Below are 18,117 nucleotides of genomic sequence, written 5' to 3' on the forward strand. Positions count from 1 at the left end.
GAATCAGCTACCAGCGCTGTATCATCAGCGAACAAATGACTCACTTCCCAAGCTCTCTCATCCAAAACAGACAGCATACTTACTCCTTTTTCCAAAACTCTTGCATTCACCCCCCCCCCCCCAACAACACCATCCACAAACAAATTAAACAAAAATGGAGACATCACGCACCACTTCTGCAAACCGACATTTACTAAGGACAAATCACTTTCCTCTCTTCCCACTCTCACACATGCCTTACATCCTCGATAAAACATTTCACTGCCTCTAACAACTTGCCTCCCATGCCATATATTCTTAATACCTTCCACAGAGTATTTGTCAACTCTATCATATGCCTTCTCTAGATCCATAAATGCTACATACAAATCTATTTGCTTTTCTAAGTATTTCTCACATACATTCTTCAAAGCAAACACCTGGTCCACATATCATCTACCACTTTAGAAACCACACTGCTCTTTCCTATTCTGATCCTCTGTACATGTCTTCACCCTCTCAATCAATATCCTCCAATAAAATTTCCTAGGAGTACTCAAGAAACTCATACATCTGTCGTTTGAACATCATCTTTAAGAAATTCCACTGCAATATCATCCAAACCCGATTCCGTTCCTGCTTTAATCTTCCGCTAAGTTTTTACTACCTCGTCTCTGTTTACCAATTCATTCTCCCTAACCCTTTCACCTTGCACATCACCTCGTCTAAAACACCCTATATCTGCCACTTTATCATCTAACATATTCAACGAACCTTTAGAATACTCACTCCATCTCCTTCTCACATCACCAATATTTGTTATCAACTCCCCAATAGACCCCTTCACCGATGTTCAAATTTGTTTTCTTGTCTTACAAACATTATTTATCTCATTCCAAAAAATCATTTCATTCTCTTTAGAATTTGATGATACTCTCTCACCCCAACTCTCACTTGCCCACTTTTTCACCTCTTGCATCTTTCTCTTGACCTCCTGCCTCTTTCTTTTATATATATCCAAGTCATTTGCACTATTTCCCTGCAAAACTCGTCCAAAAGCCTCTCTCTTGTTTTTCACTAATAATCTTACTTTTTAAACCCACCACTCACTACCCTTTCTAATCTGTACACCTCCCACGCTTCTCATGCCACAGACATCTTTTGTGCAAGCCATCACTGCTTCCCTAAACACAACTCATTCCTCCCCTACTTTCCTTACGTCCTTTGTTCTCACCTTTTTCCATTCTGTACTCATTCTCTCCTGATACTTCCCCACACAAGTGTCCTTCCCAAGCTCACTAACTGTCACAATTCTCTCCACCCCAAGATTCCTACTTCTTTCCTGAAAACCTCTACAAATCTTCACTTTCGCCACCACAAGATAATGATCAGACATCCCTCCAGTTGCACCCCTCAGCACATTAACATCCAAAAGTCCCTCTTTCGTGCGCCTATCAATTAACACGAAATCCAATAACGCTCTCTGGCCATCTCTCCAACATTCAAACGTATACTTATGTATATATCTCTTTTTAAACTAGGTATTCCGAATCACCAGTCCTTTTTTGCTCACCAATCTACAAGCTCTTCACCATTTTCATTTACAACACCGAACACTCCATTTACACCAATCATTCCCTTAACTGCCACATTACTCACCTTTGCATTCACATCACCCATCAAATAACCCGGTCTCGTGCATCAAAACTAGTAACACACTCACTCACCTGCTCCCAAAACATTTCCCTCTCATGATCTTTTTTTCCAAGACCCATTGCATATGCACCAATATTCGTCCATCTCTCTCCATCCACTTTCAGTTTCACACATATCAATCTAGAGTTTACTTTCTTACACTCTATCACATACCCCCACCACTCCCGTTTCAGTTGTAGTGCTACTCCTTCCCTTGCTCTTGTCCTCGCAACAACCCGTGACTTTACTCCCAAAGCATTACCACACCATTCTTCCTCTTTACCCTTGAGCTTCGTTTCACTCAGAACCAAAACATCCAGGTTCCCTTCCTCAAACATCCTACCTATATCTCATTTTTTCTCATGTTGGTTACATCCACACACATTTAGACACACCAATCTGAGCCTTCGAGGAGGATGAGCACTCCCCGCGTAACACCTTCTTCTGTTGTCCCTTGTAGAAAGATAAATACAAGGAGGGGAGGGTTTCTAGCCCCCCCGCTCCGTCACTCTTAGTCGCCTTTTACGACGGATAGGAGAGAAATATATATATATATATATATATATATATATATATATATATATATATATATATATATATATATATATATATATGTATATATATATATATATATATATATATATATATATATATATATATATATATATATATATATATATATATATATATATATATATATATATATATATACATATATATATATATATATATATATATATATATATATATATATATATATATATATATATATATATATATATATATATATATATATATATATATATATATATATATATCTTTTTTCTTCTTTTCTTTTAAACTATTCGCCATTTCCCACGTTAGCGAGGTAGCGTTAAGAACAGAGGACTGGGCCTTTTTTGGAATATCCTCACCTGGCCCCCTCTGTTCCTTCTTTTGGAAAATGAAAAAAAAAACGAGAGGGGAGGATTTCCAGCCCCCCGCTCCCTCCCCTTTTAGTCGCCTTCTACGACACGCAGGGAATACGTGGGAAGTATTCTTAATCCCCTATCCCCAGGGATAATATAGGGGAGAAAGAATACTTCCCACGTATTCCCTGCGTGTCGTAGAAGGCGACTAAAAGGGAAGGGAGCGGGGGGCTGGAAATCCTCCCCTCTCGTTTTTTTTTTTTTTTTTTTATTTTCCAAAAGAAGGAACAGAGAAGAGGGCCAGGTGAGGATATTCCCTCAAAGGCCCAGTCCTCTGTTCTTAACGCTACCTCGCTATCGCGAGAAATAGCGAATAGTATGAAAAGAAAAAAAAAAAAAAAAAATATATATATATATATATATATATATATATATATATATATATATATATATATATATATATATATATATATATATATATATATATATATATATAGAGAGAGAGAGAGAGAGAGAGAGAGAGAGAGAGAGAGAGAGAGAGAGAGAGCTATGGATAGAAGTGTGCGGAGGAGGTTTTATGTGCTGGAAATGAGGTATTTAGGGACAATGTGTGGTGTGAGGTGGTTTGATCGAGTAAATAATTTAAGCGTAAGAGAGATGCTTGGTAATAAAATGAGTGTGGCTGAGAGAGCAGATGAGGGTGTTTTGAAATGGTTTGGTCACATGGTGAGAATGAGTGAGGAAAGATTGACAAAGAGGATATATTTGTCAGAAGTGGAGGGAACGAATAGATGTGGGAGACCAAATTGGAGGTGGAAAGATGGATTGAAAAAGATTTTGAGTGATCGGGGCCTAAACATGCAGGAGGGTGAAAGGTGTGCAAGGAATAGAGTGAATTGGAACGATGTGGTATACCGGGGTCGATGTGCTGTGAAGCGTCTGGGGTAAACCATGGAAAGTTGTGTGGGGCCTGGATGTGGAAAGGGAGCTGTGGTTTCGGTGCATTATACATGACAGCTAGAGAATGAGTGTGAACGAATGTGGGCTTTGTTGTCTTTTCCTCGCGCTACCTCGCGCACATGCGGGGGGAGGGGGTTGTTATTTCATGTTTGGCGGGGTGGCGACGGAAATGAATAAGTGCAGACAGTATGAATTATGTACTTGTGTATATATGTATATGTCTCTGTGTATGTACATGTATACGTTGAGATGTATAGGTATGTATATGAGTGTGTGTGGACGTGTATGTATATACATTTGTATGCGGGTGGGTTGGGCCATCCTTTCGTCTATTTCTTTGTACTACCTCTCTAACGCGGGAGACAGCGACAAAGTATAATCAAAATGAAATAAATAAATTAGTATATATATATATATATATATATATATATATATATATATATATATATATATATATATATATATATATATATATATATATATATATATATATATGGTAGCGCAAGGAAACGGACGAAAGAGTGGCCCAACCCGCCCACATACACATGTATATACATACACGTCCACACACGCAAATATACATACCTATACATCTCAATGTACACATATATATACACACACAGACATATACATATATACACATGTACATAATTCATACAGTCTGCCTTTATTTGTTCCCATCGCCACCTCGCCACACATGGAATAACAACTCCCTCCCCCCTCATGTGTGCGAGGTAGCGCTGGAAAAGACACCAGAGGCCCCATTCGTTCACAATCAGTCTCTAGCTGTCATGTAATAATGCACCGAAACCACAGCTCCCTTTCCACATCCAGTCCCCACACACTTTCCATGGTTTACCCCAGACGCTTCACATGCCCTGGTTCAATCCATTGACAGCACGTCGACCCCGGCATACCACATCGTTCAAATTCACTCTATTCCTTGCACGCCTTTCACCCTCCTGCATGTTCAGGCCCCGATCACACAAAATCTTTTTCACTCCATCTTTCCACCTAAAATTTGGTCTCCCACTTCTCCTCGTTCCCTCCACCTCAGACACATATATCCTCTTGGTCAATCTTTCCTCACTCATTCTCTCCATGTGCCCAAACCATTTCAAAACACCCTCTTCTGCTCTCTCAACCAAGCTCTTTTTATTTCCACACATCTCTCTTACCCTTACGTTACTTACTCGATCAAACCACCTCAAACCACACATTGTCCTCAAACTCAAACATCTCATTTCCAGCACATCCACCCTCCTGCGCACAACTCTATCCATAGCCCACGCCTCGCAACCATACAACATTGTTGGAACCACTATTCCTTTAAACATACCAATTTTTGCTTTCCGAGATAATGTTCTCGACTTCCAAACATTCTTCAAAATAAATAAAATAAAATATATATATATATATATACTTAGAAAAACAAATGGATTTGTATGTAGCATTTATGGATCTGGAGAAGGCATATGATAGAGTTGATAGAGATGCTCTGTGGAAGGTTTTAAGAATATATGGTGTGGGAGGCAAGTTGTTAGAAGCGGTGAAAAGTTTTTATTGATGATGTAAGGCATGTGTACGTATAGGAAGAGAGGAAAGTGATTGGTTCTCAGTGAATGTAGGTTTGCGGCAGGGGTGTGTGATGTCTCCATGGTTGTTTAATTTGTTTATGGATGGGGTTGTTAGGGAGGTGAATGCAAGAGTTTTGGAAAGAGGGGCAAGTATGCAGTCTGTCGTGGATGAGAGAGCTTGGGAAGTGAGTCAGTTGTTGTTCGCTGATGATACAGCGCTGGTGGCTGATTCATGTGAGAAACTGCAGAAGCTGGTGACTGAGTTTGGTAAAGCGTGTGAAAGAAGAAAGTTAAGAGTAAATGTGAATAAGAGCAAGGTTATTAGGTACAGTAGGGTTGAGGGTCAAGTCAATTGGGAGGTAAGTGTGAATGGAGAAAAACTGGAGGAAGTAAAGTGTTTTAGATATCTGGGAGTGGATCTGGCAGCGGATGGAACCATGGAAGCGGAAGTGAATCATAGGGTGGGGGAGGAGGCGAAAATTCTGGGACCATTGAAGAATGTTTGGAAGTCGAGAACATTATCTCGGAAAGCAAAAATTGGTATGTTTGAAGGAATACTGGTTCCAGCAATGTTGTATGGTTGCGAGGCGTGGGCTATGGATAGAGTTGTGCGCAGGAGGGTGGATGTGCTGGAAATGAGATGTTTGAGGACAATATGTGGTGTGAGGTGGTTTGATCGAGTAAGTAATGTAAGGGTAAAAGAGATGTGTGGAAATAAAAAGAGCTTGGTTGAGAGAGCAGAAGAGGGTGTTTTGAAATGGTTTGGTCACATGGAGAGAATGAGTGAGGAAAGATTGACAAAGAGGATATATGTGTCAGAGGTGGAGGGAACGAGGAGAAGTGGAAGACCAAATTTTAGGTGGAAAGATGGAGTGAAAAAGATTTTGAGTGATTGGGGTCTGAACATGCAGGAGAGTAAAAGGCGGGCAAGGAATAGAGTGAATTTGAACGATGTGGTATACCGGGGTCGACGTGCTGTCAATGGATTGAACCAAGGCATGTGAAGCGTCTGGGGTAAACCATGGAATGTTGAGTTTGTCCTGGATGTGGAAAGGGAGCTGTCGTTTTCGGTGCATTATTACATGACAGCTACAGACTGAGTGTGAACGAATGGGACCTTTGGTGTCTTTTCCTAGCGCTACCTCGCACACATGAGGGGGGAGGGGGTTGTTATTCCATGTGTGGCGGGGTGGCGATGGGAACAAATAGAGGCAGACAGTATGAATTATGTACATGTGCATATATGTATATGTCTGTGTGTGCATATATATGTGTACATTGAGATGTATAGATATGTATATTTGCGTGTCTGGACGTGTATGTATATACATGTGTATGTGGGCGGGTTGGGCCATTCTTTCGTCTGTTTCCTTGCGCTACCTCGCCAACGCGGGAGACAGCGACAAAGCTAGATAAATAAATAAATAAATAAATAAATAAATATATATATATATATATGTATATATATATATATATATATATATATATATATATATATATATATATATATATATATATATATATATATATATATATATATATATATATATATATATTCCCTGGGGATATGGGAGAAAGAATACTTCTCACGTATTCCCTGCGTGTCGTAGAAGGCGACTAAAAAGGAAGGGAGCGGGGGGCTAGAAACCCTCCCCTCACATTTTTTTTTAATTTTCCAAACGAAAGAACAGAGAACGGGGCCAGGTGAGGATATTCCCTTAGAGGCCCAGTCCTCTGATCTTAACGCCACCTTGCTAGCGCGGTAAATGGCGAGTAGTTTGAATTAAAGAAAGAATATATATATATGAATATATATGTATATATATATATATATATATATATATATATATATATATATATATATATGTATATATATATATATATATATATATATATATATATTTTTTTTTTTTTTTTTTTTTTTGCCGCTGTCTCCCGCGTTTGCGAGGTAGCGCGAGGAAACAGACGAAAGAAATGGCCCAACCCACCCCCATACACATGCATATACATACGTCCACACACGCAAATATACATACCTACACAGCTTTCCATGGTTTACCCCAGATGCTTCACATGCCCTGATTCAATCCACTGACAGCACGTCAACCCCGGTATACCATATCGATCCAATTCACTCTATTCCTTGCCCTCCTTTCACCCTCCTGCATGTTCAGGCCCCGATCACACAAAATCTTTTTCACTCCATCTTTCCACCTCCAATTTGGTCTCCCACTTCTCCTCGTTCCCTTCACCTGCGACACATATATCCTCTTGGTCAATCTTTCCTCACTCATTCTCTCCATGTGCTCAAAACATTTCAAAACACCCTCTTCTGCTCTCTCAACCACGATCTTTTTATTTCCACACCTCTCTCTTACACTTACGTTACTCACTCTATCAAACCACCTCACACCACACATTGTCCTCAAACATCTCATTTCCAGCCCATCCATCCTCCTGCGCACAACTCTATCCATAGCCCACGCCTCGCAACCAACATACAGCATTGTTGGAACCACTATTCCTTCAAACATACCCATTTTTGCATTCCGAGATAATGTTCTCGACTTCCACACATTCTTCAAGGCTCCCAGGATTTTCGCCCCCTCCCCCACCCTATGATCCACTTCCGCTTCCATGGTTCCTTCCGCTGCCAGATCCACTCCCAGATATCTAAAACACTTTACTTCCTCCAGTTTTTCTCCATTCAAACTTACCTCCCAAATGACTTAATCCTCAACCCTACTGTACCTAATTACCTTGCCCTTATTCACATTTACTCTGAACTTTCTTCTTTCACACAATTTACCAAACTCAGTCACCAGCTTCTGCAGTGTCTCACATGAATTAGCCACCAGCGCTGTATCATCAGCGAACAACAGCTGACTCACTTCCCAAGCTCTCTCATCCCCAACAGACTTCATACTTGCCCCTCTTTCCAAAACTTTTGCATTGACCTCCCTAACAACCCCATCCATAAACCAATTAAACAACCTTGGAGACATCACACACCCCTGCCGCAAACCTACATTCACTAAGAACCAATCACTTTCCTCTCTTCCTACACGTACACATGCCTTACATCCTCGATAAAAACTTTTCACTTTCTAACAACTTGCCTCCCACACCATATATTATTAATACCTTCCACAGAGCATCTCTATCAACTCTATTATATGCCTTCTCCAGATCCATAAATGCTACATACAAATCCATTTGCTTTTCTGAGTATTTCTCACATACATTCTTCAAAGCAAACACCTGATCCACACATCCTCTACCACTTCTGAAACCACACTGCTCTTCCTCAATCTGATGCTCTGTACATGCCTTCACCCTCTCAATCAATACCCTCCCATATAATTTACCAGGAATACTCAACATACTTATATCTCTGTAATTTGAGCACTCACTCTTATCCTCTTTGCCTTTGTACAATGGCACTATGCACGCATTCCGCCAATCCTCAGGCACCTCACCATGAGTCATACATACATTGAATAATCTTACCAACCAGTCAATAATACAGTCACCCCCTTTTTTAATAAATTCCACTGCAATACCATCCAAACCTGCTGCCTTGCCGGCTTTCATCTTCCGCAAAGCTTTTACTATATATATATATATATATATATATATATATATATATATATATATATATATATATATATATATATATATATATATATATTCCTATAACTGCACGGGGAAAGGATTCACAATGAGGTCAAAATTGCACCATTTTTAAAACAATCCTCTCACGTGAGATATAAGATAGAAATATGAATATGAGTTTGATATTTAACTAAGCGACTTAACAAGGACACCATTTAGTAAACAAGTGCCTACCCGAATGGTGGTTGGGTGTGTCCAAGACGGGGAACTGTTTACAAATTTTATAAACATTAAAGCTCTCCAATCTGCATAGTCCTTCAATACCATTTATTATAAAATTCTTTTTGTATTTCATAGTAAAAGATTCAACGCTATTTCTCGTTTCATGGGAGACAGAGTTAATATACTGAGATGGCATTACTTAAGTCAATACAACCATCATAGTTTTTAACATGTTTAAAGAAGGCATTTGATTCTTGTCCTGTTCTTATACTATATTCATATTGCTTAAGCGAGAGTTAAGTTAAGGTAATAGACAGAGAGTTGGAAGTATTTGAAATGACTTCTTTCTTGAGAGATGGATTGCACATAGACAAGTTTCTAAGATGAGAGAAAATTCTACATTATTAGACAGAGATGAAGTATGCTAGTAGAGACCAGAGCCAGCAGAGGTTCGTACTTCCATCGGAGTCAAGAAGGTATGCCATCTTGGCCATATACCTCGACCACCAGGTGAAATTGATCAAAAAACGCGACATGATCAAATTATTGGATGTAATTCGCGTTCAGTATACGGGTACAGGTGAACAAGACTGTACGGATGATAATCTGATATTGAATTGCAGAAAAAAAGAAACCGGTAAGAGCGGCTTTATAAGATAGAAAGTAAAGTATAAAGTGATCAGGTCGAAAGAGAAAAGTTTATATGAGAAAGACTGACAACAGGAGTCATGATTGGCCCATGACAGGGTCGTCTGATAAATGAAAAACTTAACAAGAAAATGTCATTTTGCATAGCAGTTTATTAAGCTGTCTCTGACTCCTTCCTGCTGTACATTAGCCTTCTAGTGTTTTTTTTTTTTTTAATTTTCCAAAAGAAGGAACAGAGAAGAGGGCCAGGTGAGGATATTCCCTCAAAGGCCCAGTCCTCTGTTCTTAACGCTACCTCGCTATCGCAGGAAATGGCGAATAGTATGAAAAAAAAAAAAAAAAAAAATATATATATATATATATATATATATATATATATATATATATATATATATATATATATATATATATATATATATAGTCAAATCGATACACTTCTTTTCATGAAGGTGCACTTAACATGACAAAGGATAGTTCTACATTGATCCCGAACAGAAATGAAAACAGAGTAGGTCTCAGGAGGCGGGGAGAGATTCAAGACCAAATATTCTCTGTTCTTGATGAGAGAGACATCGAAGATGGAAATATCAAACAATGATTTGGGTTGGGGTGGATGTCTGATGGAAGAAGAGAAGTAAAACTCCTTCCCAGGCAAGATAATCTTGACTATAGGGTCAGCAGAGCCAGAAGCACTGTGGTGAACGATACAGTACGATACGATGCTGTACAGATACCAGGTAAAGTCAGCAAGGAAGACGCTAATGGTGACTGCTGAGCTCACCCAAAATGGCATAGTTGGTGCTACCAAGTGGGGAAGGGATGGAGATGGTGTACCCAATTAGATGTAACAGAAATAATACTGTAGCCGGAGGACCTTAAGGGCACAGAAAGAGTGTATGGATAGTAGCGGAGTTCAGATGTAAAAAAGAGGTCAAGTGTGTTGGGAGAGTGGTCATAATGGTCTGAATCTGCTGTTTGGTGTTTAGTAATTTCTTATTGATCATTTGGAAGAACAAATGAAAGGATCTCTGCTCCACCGGGATCATCCTGGCTAGTGCCTAGTTAATCTTTGTGGAGTTTATTAAAGTCCCCTGCTTGGCGGAATTCAGTTCGTAGGTGCGAAAAGAGCAGAACCATGTGGTAAGAGTCATATGTAGTCAAATATTTCACCATAGTTGGAGGAATGTGTGTTTGTGTGTGTGTGTGTGTGTGTGTGTGTGTGTGTGTGTGTGTGTGTGTGTGTGTGTGTGTGTGTGTGTTGGGGGGAGATTACAAAACACAGATAAGAGAATATAGAGAAAAGAAATATCTTGAGCCAGATTGCTTCAAAATTCGGAGGCTTAAGAGTAAAAAGTGTTTTTGCAGTAGTGTAGGTACAAACCCTACCCTTGAAAGGGATAGGGTGTTAGAGATCATAATTGGAGATCTAACAGAAGCTCCTTTAGAGAGCTGGGTTTCATAGAAAAGCTTAGGGGATGAATTCCACAGATGGTTGTTATACTAATGGAAGGTTAGATGATTTAAGACAACTGATGTTGCAAAAATGATTGGAGAGAAAATCATATACAGGAACTGTTCCAAAGGAAGTGCTTCTAACATCAATTGAAGTGATTTAGTATTTACAGTTACTGGATCTGCATATGGCTCGGTGCAAGTCAAATTTTTGGTCTCGATGCAGAAAACAGACCGATCTTGCGATGTTTTTGTGCACGGTTTCCATTGAATTCCAGAGGTAAATAACATTAATCTTTTTCATTCGGGACTAACATATACTCTTGACATAATCTCTTGACATAACAAGTTAAGTCGGTGATCCATACCTTGACATATGTAATGAAGCGTTATTTTCCTAATGTTATGACATAGATTTCACAACTTTACCTCTGTGCCCACCTAAACCCAGTACAATGAGATGTGTCTCGTCTTTCCTGTTCTACTGGTAGCACACTCTCAGTACAACTTTATCTAACCTTTAACACAACACATTCAAAAGACTTGCTTACATAAAGAATACGAATACCAACGTTCAGTCTTTCAGATCAGGAGAAAGTCAGGTAGTGAAGTTTGTGGCCTTGTTACATGTTGTTATGATGCTGCTTCATGATGCCGCTTCATGATGCCGCTTCATGACGCCGCTTCATGATGCCGCTTCATGATGCCGCTTCATGATGCCGCTTCATGATGCCGCTTCATGATGCCGCTTCATGATGCCGCTTCATGATGCCGCTTCATGATGCTGCTTCATGATGCCGCTTCATGATGCCGCTTCATGATGCCGCTTCATGATGCCGCTTCATGACTCCGCTTCATGACTCCGCTTCATGATTCCGCTTCATGATGCCGCTTCATGATGCCGCTTCATGATGCCGCTTCATGATTCCGCTTCATGATGCCGCTTCATGATGCCGCTTCATGACTCCGCTTCATGATTCCGTTTCATGATGCCGCTTCATGATGCCGCTTCATGATGCCGCTTCATGATTCCGCTTCATGATGCCGCTTCATGATGCCGCTTCATGACTCCGCTTCATGATTCCGCTTCATGATGCCGCTTCATGATGCCGCTTCATGATGCCGCTTCATGATTCCGCTTCATGATGCCGCTTCATGATGCTGCTTCATGATGCCGCTTCATGATTCCGCTTCATGATGCCGCTTCATGATGCCGCTTCATGATGCCGCTTCATGATGCCGCTTCATGATGCCGCTTCATGATGCCGCTTCATGATTCCGCTTCATGATGCGGCTTCATGATGCCGCTTCATGATGCCGCTTCATGATGCTGCTTCATGATGCTGCTTCATGATGCCGCTTCATGATTCCGCTTCATGATGCCGCTTCATGATGCCGCTTCATGATGCCGCTTCATGATTCCGCTTCATGATGCCGTTTTAAAGACAATATATGATATGACCTGACGGTTTTATTGTCGGTAATCAGAAAATAATCGAGTGTTCATGTCGATAAAAAACTGAATATTTTGCTCAACATTTTTATTTTGATATTGAATTCGTTAATTATTGTGCCTGAACATCATTAATCTTGTATCTTGGCTATTTAGTTCCAGCATCGATGATACCGTTCTCTCTGAAATCATGTATGACAGGCGCTGCTGGTCCAGTTGTCGTGTTCTTACGAGGTCATGCGCTGGTGGAGTGTAACACTAACAAGTTCGAGACCCAGTACAAGTAGACTTATAGCATGTCCACCAAACAACACGACGTACATTCCCTGTAACATGAAATATAAATTTATTAAGGGGTAGGATATCAGTTTCTTCAAATCTCACAAACTTTATATGAATTGGATTATGCAGTAATGATTCCCTGGAAAGCTTCCTTGATGCATGTATCATAAAACCATTTTACCCAGACGTTATGAACGCTGAATGAGGTGTTGACAGCAATCCTTGTCGGAGGATGTGTACACGAAGTAGAGTTGGGCATATAAGCTTTTATCCAGTGTTCGTACAGCCCTGCTTGGTTTATCAAGGCTATTCTGTAAGAGGAAAAGAAAATAATCATATGTAGCACTTTAACTAACCATTGCCATTTATATCATAACTGTTATATTACCTGAGTAACAGGAAACATGTTACCGAGTAACTTACAATTCGTATGATAAAGGAAATATTCTGCACTAAAAATACCAAAAAAAATTGTGGCAATTAACATGTTCATACGCCTTAAACACTATCTACTTTCTCATGACTGTGCGAATTGTCGATCATAAGTATCCACATATCACTGATGACTTCTATCAGAATGTATCTGAGGTGAACATTAACATTTTCAACTCTGAGTAGTACACAAGCCATATAATTTCAAATATAATTCAGAATTTTACTGAAAGCGATTGGTTTTCATCAACGGAGGTCACTAAATGTGTATTCAAGATTGTGTATGTTATATTCAAATATCTTTTGATTTTTATCGTGTTATGTGCCATTAGAGTGTGTAATATCACTAGATATCATTGCATTATGATGTTTATCATGCACCAGTACCTCTTGGTCATAATAGGAACCAGTGGACTGTCTTTCTGGCCAATCATGCAGGACATGGCTGGCATGTACCCCTCTCTAGATAAGTAGAAGTCACACCTTCCTGTAAAGAAGTGAATCATGTCGTTATTTCTTTAATTCGCAGAGTCTTGATTCAAACATACATTTTAGCAATGTTTGTTGGTACTTACTAACAGTTGACATATAAATAATAAAGAAAGACGAGTTGATTGATGGCAGTCACGATATGAGTGCTGATGAAGACAGATTTGGGTCTTACCTTTGCGAGAGAAATCACGAGAAATCAGCGTCGTACCATACTGGTCACCAGTGACTATAACGTGTTCACCTCGTCGCACCAGTGAGTCCAGCATGCTGTACAACTCGAAGGACTTTACGTACTTGTTGCGTTTCTTTTCGGCGTCAGCGATTTCTCGAAACACACCAGACTTCATAGCCTTTAACATGCAGAGAAGATCATTATAGCTAACAAGGGATATTGATGGAGAGAACCATCTGTTGTCTTCGCTCTTATCTCATGTCAAAAACCATAATTTCCTCTACTATTTTGGCAGAAATTAAACGAAAAATAAAGCTACAAAAATATTTCTAAAGACAGATTTAGTCAAGTTGAAATATTGATACGATACACGGTAGAATATCACAGAGGAGCAGTGTCATAACGGTACTCAGAAACAAATAATATAGTAACTTACAGCTCGGAAATTTTCCACTGATCAGCTTAACGTCCGAAATTAGTAATTCGATACAAACAAAATCAGCTAAATACAAGATTTTCAAGATAGTTCACCTTGAAATCGTTCATGTCTGACAAATCTGCTTATTTTCTTTCATGATATAATGACAATATGTGATGAAAGTTGATGTCATCTAGTTAGATTTTCAGAAAGCTTTCCAAATTGTCCTGAATCACTGATTACAAATAAAAGTTGAGTCACATGGCACAGATAGAGCTGTGATTAGATGGTATGAAATTGTAGACTGGCCGAGAACCAAAAAACGAGACTCATAATCAGTCCTCAGAATGATTAGACAAGAGTAATGGTGCGCCACAGTGATCAGTCTTAGCACCTGTTCTCATCCTCACCAATACTAATGACACTGATAGTGGGCTGCCACGTACGGTATTATATTGATATGTGAAGTCGATAATAAGATGGAAAGTAGGTCTGTAACACAAACTGAGCGCCCAAACTGACGTACATAAACTGGTGGATTAGGCTCAAAGGCGGCTAATATATTCTAGTATCGTTAGGTGCAAATTTTACGCATCAGTAATAGGAAAGAGAAACAAAGGTACAGTATGAATTGTGCTAAGCTACAAAATGTAAAATAAGAACGAGACGGAGGTTAAATAAACTCATTAAAATCCCGATTGATGAAACTATCACATACCTAAGAGGAAATTCCCTGATGTCAGTCTTGTCTTGCCCTTCCTCATAGAAACTATCATTGACTTTGTAGAACTTTGTGTTTGCAATAACATTTTCCGAGATGATGAAGTTGATAATTATAGACAGAAATCTGGTCTTGCCACAGGAAATCCCTTTAGCCCTATCCTCAGTACTTTGTTCATGGAATACTTTGAGAGTGAAATTCTAACTTCAGTCAATAATAATCCAAAAATATGGTTTAGATACGTTGGTGATGTGTGATCCTTTTGGCTATCTTCACAAAATTTTGGTGTTTTCTTTGATTAGATAAACAACGTTCACTCCACCATAAAATTCAAGATTGAGTGGGGAAAAAGAAGGCAAATTGGTGTTTCTTGTTGTGTTGATAACTAGGGAATCTGATCATTTATCATTCAAGATCCTTAGGGATGCTATCAACTCAGAGAGGTAACTCAATATTCTTCAGTACATGATTCTTCCATAAAGATATTTGCAGTTATGTTTAAGTTTTTAAGAGAATTACGTATATGTGATCCATAAGTCTCGTAGACGAGTGTAGTCATATGAGATGTGTCTTTAGGCAGTTATATTATCCCAATTGGTTTGTGAATAAGGCTTACTGGAAAGATCAGAAGACATTTTATGCATCTGTAACAAAAATGTGAAAAAAGAAGATAGGTCTAAATGTTTAGTGTTCCAATATTCTCCTACCTTAGCCAATGAAGGACAGGTGCTAAAAAGCAGTGCTTTTAGATTTGCATTTAACTATAATAGCATTACCAGTAAGACTTAATTAAAAGTAGGCCAAATTGTCAAAAAATTGGGAGGCTTTACGTCGTCAAATGCAAGGAATGTAAAGATGTACACATTGGTCAGAGCGGGAAAACTATATATGAGAGGTGTTATTGGCACCGTCACTAAGTAAGCACTGATAACCACAAATATGCGGTCGCTAAACAGTCATGAAAATGATCAACCTGTAGAACTTAACAACTCAAACACAGTGTACCCTTCAGATTATACTACCCGTAACGTCGTATCTGTTTTAATTGTTATCACTAAGAAATTTCATTTGTCTCCAGGTAATTTTGAAGCATATCCTATTATCAGCCAAATTATAATAAAGGAATTGCCTGGAAGCGAAAACATCAGGGGATTGTTCCAACACTCATCTAGTTACACAAGCCATCCCCCGTTATATATATATATGTATATTTTTTTTTTTTTTTTTTTTTATACTTTGTCGCTGTCTCCCGCGTTTGCGAGGTAGCGCAAGGAAACAGACGAAAGAAATGGCCCAACCCCCCCCCCATACACATGTACATACACACGTCCACACACGCAAATATACATACCTACACAGCTTTCCATGGTTTACCCCAGACGCTTCACATGCCTTGATTCAATCCACTGACAGCACGTCAACCCCTGTATACCACATGACTCCAATTCACTCTATTCCTTGCCCTCCTTTCACCCTCCTGCATGTTCAGGCCCCGATCACACAAAATCTTTTTCACTCCATCTTTCCACCTCCAATTTGGTCTCCCTCTTCTCCTCGTTCCCTCCACCTCCGACACATATATCCTCTTGGTCAATCTCTCCTCACTCATTCTCTCCATGTGCCCAAACCATTTCAAAACACCCTCTTCTGCTCTCTCAACCATGCTCTTTTTATTTCCACACATCTGTCTTACCCTTACGTTACTTACTCGATCAAACCACCTCACACCACACATTGTCCTCAAACATCTCATTTCCAGCACATCCATCCTCCTGCGCACATCTCTATCCATAGCCCACGCCTCGCAACCATACAACATTGTTGGAACCACTATTCCCTCAAACATACCCATTTTCGCTTTCCGAGATAATGTTCTCGACTTCCACACATTTTTCAAGGCTCCCAAAATTTTCGCCCCCTCCCCCACCCAATGATCCACTTCCGCTTCCATGGTTCCATCCGCTGACAGATCCACTCCCAGATATCTAAAACACTTCACTTCCTCCAGTTTTTCTCCATTCAAACTCACCTCCCAATTGACTTGACCCTCACCCCTACTGTACCTAATAACCTTGCTCTTATTCACATTTACTCTCAACTTTCTTCTTCCACACACTTTACCAAACTCAGTCACCAGCTTCTGCAGTTTCTCACATGAATCAGCCACCAGCGCTGTATCATCAGCGAACAACAACTGACTCACTTCCCAAGCTCTCTCATCCTCAACAGACTTCATACTTGCCCCTCTTTCCAGGACTCTTGCATTTACCTCCCTTACAACCCCATCCATAAACAAATTAAACAACCATGGAGACATCACACACCCCTGCCGCAAACCTACATTCACTGAGAACCAATCACTTTCCTCTCTTCCTACACGTACACATGCCTTACATCCTCGATAAAAACTTTTCACTGCTTCTAACAACTTGCCTCCCACACCATATATTCTTAATACCTTCCACAGAGCATCTCTATCAACTCTATCATATGCCTTCTCCAGATCCATAAATGCTACATACAAATCCATTTGCTTTTCTAAGTATTTCTCACATACATTCTTCAAAGCAAACACCTGATCCACACATCCTCTACCACTTCTGAAACCGCACTGCTCTTCCCCAATCTGATGCTCTGTACATGCCTTCACCCTCTCGATCAATACCCTCCCATATAATTTACCAGGAATACTCAACAAACTTATACCTCTGTAATTTGAGCACTCACTCTTATCCCCTTTGCCTTTGTACAATGGCACTATGCACGCATTCCGCCAATCCTCAGGCACCTCACCATGAGTCATACATACATTAAATAACCTTACCAACCAGTCAACAATACAGTCACCCCCTTTTTTAATAAATTCCACTGCAATACCATCCAAACCTGCTGCCTTGCCGGCTTTCATCTTCCGCAAAGCTTTTACTACCTCTTCTCTGTTTACCAAATCATTTTCCCTAACCCTCTCACTTTGCACACCACCTCGACCAAAACACCCTATATCTGCCACTCTGTCATCAGACACATTCAACAAACCTTCAAAATACTCATTCCATCTCCTTCTCACATCACCGCTACTTGTTATCACCTC

At 39.7% G+C, this 18,117-nt stretch overlaps 1 protein-coding gene across 1 annotated transcript; it reads right to left on the minus strand.

Moving 5' to 3' along the window:
- Positions 1-12,592: 12,592 nt before the first annotated feature.
- On the minus strand, positions 12,593-14,408 carry LOC139756220 (uncharacterized). Its single transcript, XM_071675379.1, has 4 exons — positions 13,888-14,408; positions 13,611-13,710; positions 12,973-13,102; positions 12,593-12,835 (listed from the first exon to the last, which is right to left on the minus strand). Exons 1-4 carry the CDS (start codon positions 14,072-14,074, stop codon positions 12,737-12,739), a joined length of 516 nt encoding a protein of 171 aa, XP_071531480.1. The 5' UTR covers positions 14,075-14,408; the 3' UTR covers positions 12,593-12,736.
- Positions 14,409-18,117: the final 3,709 nt, after the last annotated feature.

This window comes from Panulirus ornatus, chromosome 2 (genome assembly GCF_036320965.1).
Source record: "Panulirus ornatus isolate Po-2019 chromosome 2, ASM3632096v1, whole genome shotgun sequence".
NCBI lineage: Eukaryota > Metazoa > Arthropoda > Malacostraca > Decapoda > Palinuridae > Panulirus > Panulirus ornatus.